General features: G+C 34.3%; 1 protein-coding gene across 2 annotated transcripts in view; it reads right to left on the reverse strand.

Moving 5' to 3' along the window:
- The window catches only part of LOC117180241 (protein arginine N-methyltransferase 6), an 88,760-nt gene that overhangs the window by 47,556 nt on the left and 35,088 nt on the right, over nucleotides 1-6,116 (reverse strand). For both annotated transcript variants that reach the window (XM_033372629.1, XM_033372630.1), the window contains one exon: nucleotides 4,191-4,305. In XM_033372629.1, the coding sequence (XP_033228520.1) occupies nucleotides 4,191-4,305 (115 nt within the window). The remainder of the gene's footprint in view (nucleotides 1-4,190; nucleotides 4,306-6,116) is intronic.

The raw sequence follows: 6,116 nt of genomic DNA on the forward strand, positions 1-6,116 counted from the left end.
GAATATGAAACTAGGCATGAAAAAGTGATTTTTCTCGATGACAATGCACCATCACATCGGACAAAACTGACTCGGGAATTGGTTGAGTCGTACAACTGGCAATCGCTACCCCACCCCGCTTACTCACCAGACTTGGCTCCATCCGTCTACCACTTATTTGCATCGATGGGGCACGCACTCAGCGAACAGCGCTTCAATTCTTACGAAAATGTTGGAAAATGGCTCGATGACTGGTTTGCTTCAAAAAACGAAGACTTTTTTTGGAAAGGTATCCATAAATTGCCTGAGAGGTGGACAAAATGTGTAGCCAGCGAGGGCGCATACTTTGAATAAAATATTTGTTATCATTCTCTTGAAATAAATGTGTTTTTTTATTGAAAAAATACCGGTTTCATATGTATACACCTGGTAAGAAAATAAACTATAAGGAACTAACAAAACAAATTAGGATTTCTAAAAAGAACAATGCTCCTGGTCCTGATTCAATTTCAAATTTAGTCCTCAAAAAACTTCCGATTTCATGCCTCACTCTCCTCGCCAATATCTTCAATGTCTGTATTCAACTAAGCTACTTTCCTATCTAATGGAAAATAACTCACATTTTAGTTTTTCAGAAAAAAGGCAAGGATCCGTATCATCCAACCAGCTACAGGCCTTAATACAATGAGCTTCTTAATACAATGAAAAAGCTTTTGACAGTGTTTAGCATGTAGTACTGCTCAGAAAACTAATAAATTACAATTTCCCAAGAGGGTTCATCCTCTTTTTAAGCTCTTATCTTTCTAATAGAAAATTTTCAGTCAAAATAGGCCACACACTCTCAAAAGAGAAACCAATCGGAACGGGTGTGTCCCAAAGCAGCATACTAAGGCCGGTATTCTTTATTATTTACGTAGTCGAGATCCCTGAGGTCCCCGAAGATTTAATTGGATCATATGCAGATGACACCGCGTTATTCACTTCCACCTGGTCCGTTCAAAAAATTGTTAAACTACTTAACAAAGCTCTTGAAGTCATCGAGGCTTGGGCTAAACTCTGCGGAATAAAAATAAACGTAGCTAAGTCAGAATTAATTCTTTTCTCAGTCAGAAGACCAGCTAAAATTGATCCACGACCCAATAGAATGGAAAAATTCCGTAAAATACCTAGAGGGTAAACTTCATAAACGTCTTAATTGGAAGCAGCATTTCCATGAAACTAAAGGGAAAGTTCCCGGGGTCTCCTCGCGCTTAAATCCTATTATTAATAGACACTCGAGTCTAAAACCCGAATATGGACTGCCAATCGAAAAAATGTTTATCCGACCAATCATAACTTTTGCATAAACAATATGGGGAGGCGCGTCAAAAAGTAATATCAATCACATTCAAATCATACAAAATAAATTTTTCAGGCCGATCATTCTTCGGGGAGATCATCAACCGAGAGAGAGTGACTGGCGCGGCTTCGCCGCCCCAGCCTCCCACTCCCATGCATTGAATCTCACAAGAGGGGGAAATGGTTGGGGCCCCCATATCCCCACCTCTTTTTCTTTCTTTTTTAGCAGACACAGAGAAATACCCGTAGACGTTGGGACAATTCCAGGGAATAATAGAGCGACACACACTGACAAGTACTGTCTAATTTCGCTGGCTGAGTTATCTGTTTTTGATAGGTATTTACACTCGATTAGGAAGTTAAGACTCCTGATATTGCGACTGAGGTTCGATCTATGGCTAATGATTTGTATTATTGATGATAAAATAGTTCCCTACTTTCGCAACGGCTGGTAAAATGAGAATATAAAAATTACCTATCTCTCTATTTTACCGACCTTACTGTTATACCTGCTGTCGCTAACTTGGCACGGAACTGAACCCCTTCTTGATCGGTGGTGCCATCTTTTGGTGTGGTAAACTTGCGATGGTGGCGCCATATTTTGGAATTTCAAGTCATAGTCGCCTATTTTAACAGCTGATATTAAACTGTAGATCTCAAATAATACATTAACTTAAGATATATAAATATATTTTGGCGGAACTTAAGACAATAGTTTTTCCCTATAGCGCTATTCTGCCGTAATATTTAAAAACACAGTATCTACAAAAACAGCAAACCGAGATAATCGAAGAAAACTGTTAAAATCATTATTCATGCAGACCGCTCATTTAAAGTTACTTCTTAAACTTTTTTTGATCGTTCTTGGCTAATTTAAATGTGATCTCCTCATTTCCGAAAAAAATGGTTAATTTGTTATAAAAAAATGCAGATACTATAAAAAATGTAAACCGAAATTACGCGAAAACCCCGCATCTGTAGAAGCGGCTTTCTCGTGAACACCCGGCCTCGTAAAGCAGCCTTGGTGTTCGCAAGAAAGCAGTACCTGCGAAAAATTTTAATTTACAGCTGGCTCGTCTTATTAATTAATTTTAGAAATTATTTATTTAAATAAAGGAAATATTTATTTATTTAGGCTTCCTTTTTTCAAAAATAGGATGATTTCGCTACGTTATAAATTTAATATTTTTCAATTAGAATTCTAAAAATAGAGCATTTAGAATTCAAAAGAATGAAAATTGTATTTCTTTTAGTTAAAATCCTTCAAAATAAAAAAAAATGGAATACTTTTAAATTTTAATAAATTTAAATTCGAAGCGATTAACAGCTGGGCGAAGTAAATATATTGCTTCCTTTTCACAATTCTTATAATTATGTGTGTTCATTTTGCAATTTGTAATCATTTTATTTGTAGATACTGCGTTTTCTGAGGTCCCATAATTTCAAGAAAGCACTATCTTTGGACTGTTTCTTGCGTAACATCACGTCCTCTGAGACCCGGTCGGTGTTAGGGAAAAACGCAGTGTCTCAAAGATACTGTTTTTTTACGTAATTTTGGGTTCCGTATTCGAGCCTCCGTGTTGCAATTCTTGCAGTTACGGAAAATTTTCTGTAGATACTGTTTTCTTAGCTAACAAGACTTGCCAGAATTAGAATATGCAACTTTTTTACAGTAATTATTAAAAAATTATCTTTAATTCTATTAACAATTTAAAAAAACAATTTTTATAAACAGATGTATCTTTTTTTTACGATTCCAACGATATAGAAAACTCATTTTCGATTTTTTGTAGATACTGATTTCTTAAATATCACGGCAGTATAATTGTTCCCAATTTTCTCAAAACTTTCAAATTGAAAAAGGTTCGATCATTTTTTTTTCATCTATTAATATCAAACGTGTTTAAAATGTTTTACTACATATCTGAGAGCAAACCTACGTGCATAACTCGATATCAACAAAGTGCCTTATTCGATGTAAATGCATGCCAATAAGGAATAGGAAATAGTGGTGTCACCCAATGAGTTTTGCAAGCAGAACTATGAGAAACGCCTCTAAGAGATCGTTCGTATTTTTATGATTCCGAACGAAGATATGGTTCCACGCATATGTGCACTGCTTCTGTTTTGTCACGTGTTATCCCCCTTACACTAGCTGCATTTTTCTAAATGTAACATGCTATAGTGGTGCTTCTCCCGGTAAAGAGGACTACGTTGAAATAGATTGAAATCATTCCAAATTACAGTCAAATTCATAAAGTTTTGAATTAGAATGAATGTCGTTTTCTGTCTTTAACGTTCTAATTCATATGAACATCAACTATATCTGTCTCACTTCAATCTTGTTTAATCCAATGGTGATTTCTGTCAAAAAATGATAACATTTTATTTATGTTGTAGTGGGTAGAAATTGAAGGAAAGTTAATCCTATTTAATGTTGTAAGGTGAGGACGAATTTTGAAGTCAACTTAATTTGTCCCGTAAAAACATACTTGCCATCATTTTAATCCAGAACAATTACATTGAACTCTAAGAGCATACCTGTCAATCGCAGAAATTCCTCCCACGATCCAATTCACAACTATTTGAAATCAAACGAATGTCCTTTTTCCATATTTGAAATCATTTTAATCCATGTCAATGCACATCCTCGTACTGCACTGCCTTCTTGAAGCGGGAAAAACATGTGATACAACAACAGCAATGCGCACGCGCGCGCATCCGAATCTGACTTTAGAGACCTGGCAAACACGAGCGATTTCTTAGAGGTCGTGATTCCTACTCCACACTTACAGGGATACTACTCCTTACTATTCCTTTTCGATGATTGTGAACATATTAGTATATATTCTCTGATAAATATTTGTACGTACCAGTTCCAGCACCGACATCCATAACAGTTTTGTTTTTAAATTTTTCTTTGCAATCAAAAATTGCATTTTTGTAAGATTGTAATCGGGTGTTATCACTTAGCATTAACTGGTGGACCTAAAAAGAGTGTAATCGTCAAATTAAATATTACATCATTCTACAGAAATATCGATGATTGAACAGTGATAGGATATTTTGGCTTTCGGAAGCTCATGGAAACCGAGCTTCATAAATAGTGACTTTGCTTTATTATTTTAGAAGTATCATATGTTTAGAGGGACTTATGGAATTTATGTGGTGAAATAAATATAAGATGGTTAAATGGTCATTCTCCTTAGTGAAAGTACACCATATATGCTTCGTTTTAAGCCCTTAAGGAAGTCTTTAACATACTGTGCTTGATTTTATGAGCTTTAAAAAATGGTCAAAAAAGCGTTTTTAAAGGTTAAAGTCTCAATTTATTCGAAATTTATGTGTGATATAAAACTTTTTGTGCTCAGATTCATTTCAAGCCAATTCAAATTCATTCAGAATACTCATCTCTGTTCAATCATAACATTCAAATTTTATAGAACGGAAATGCCTCGCAAAGCACACGAGAAGATGCAAAGTTGACAACAGTCATCTCCTCTTTTCTTAAGAAATGTGTCATTTTCTCTCTTTTGTGAAAGCATGTGATGTTTTTTGAACATTTATGTCACAAAATTAAAAAAAAAACTGTTGGATGACGATTGCTGCAACTTTCACATTATCTAGTGTGTTTCAAAAGATTTCAAAATATTTTCAAGAATTTGAATTATTGTAAGGAATTTTAACAGATTACAAAGGATTTGAATGAATCTAAAAAGATTTATGGTATTTTGTAGGTTTCCAATACATTTTAAAGATTTCAGGGGACTCACGGGATTTCAAAGTATATTAAAGACTTCGAAATATTTTAGGGGATTTCAATTGAATATATGGAAAATAAACGGAATTAATGGTTTTTCAGGGGACATCAAGGGATTTCACGATATTTATGGGATTTCTACGAATTATGAAGAAGTTCAAAAATGTCAAGGAATATTATGGGATCAATCTACTTTGCACGCTCGAAAAAAAGGCGTTTTTCACGGCTTTTTTTGTTTAAACTATAATAGATAGTAATATAAACTTGTTGGGTATAAGAAATAAAGTCGTAAAATACACAAACCAATTTTTTAAATTCATTTTTATAAATATTTAAATACAAAAACTGCAGTTGCAAGTAAAGCCTCAAAAATGGATAGGTTAGGTAGCTGCATCATAACTGATGAACGGCTTGTTCGAAACGAAAAAATTAAAGGGATTTAGATTTAGTATGACACCAGCTACAAAATAACTGTCAGGCATAAAGTTTTAATATTCATCTTCAATATATAAAAGGGGAGAGCTGAGAATTCCCAACCTTCCAAACTATCACTGGAAATTCTCACAAGTGGTATTATTTACAGTAGAATTCTCAACTCTCATCTCAACGAGCCTTGTTTGCCTCCGTCATACGATTATTCACAACCATAAAATTTTCTTATGTTAAACTTGCCTCCCAGTACATTCCGATTGATTCGCGCACCCGTAAGCACCGCGCACCAATCACAAGCGGGAAAACATCTATGTCGGTCGCGCTCTATTAGCAGAAAATATAGAGGATAATAATAATGCTTATTAACGAAATACTGTTTTTAATATTGATCATTAATATTAAGATTAATAATATTAATTTCACCGATAAGAAGTCACACTATATTACGGATATATATGCTGATCATTTAACTTATAATAATATTGATAGTATTAGGGAGACTAGGATAACTACCAGGTGTATACATATGAAACCGGTATTTTTTCAAGAAAAAAACACATTTATTTCAAGAGAATGATAACAAATATTTTATTCAAAGTATGCGCCC

This window comes from Belonocnema kinseyi, chromosome 9, assembly GCF_010883055.1.
Source record: "Belonocnema kinseyi isolate 2016_QV_RU_SX_M_011 chromosome 9, B_treatae_v1, whole genome shotgun sequence".
Taxonomy (NCBI): Eukaryota; Metazoa; Arthropoda; class Insecta; order Hymenoptera; family Cynipidae; genus Belonocnema; species Belonocnema kinseyi.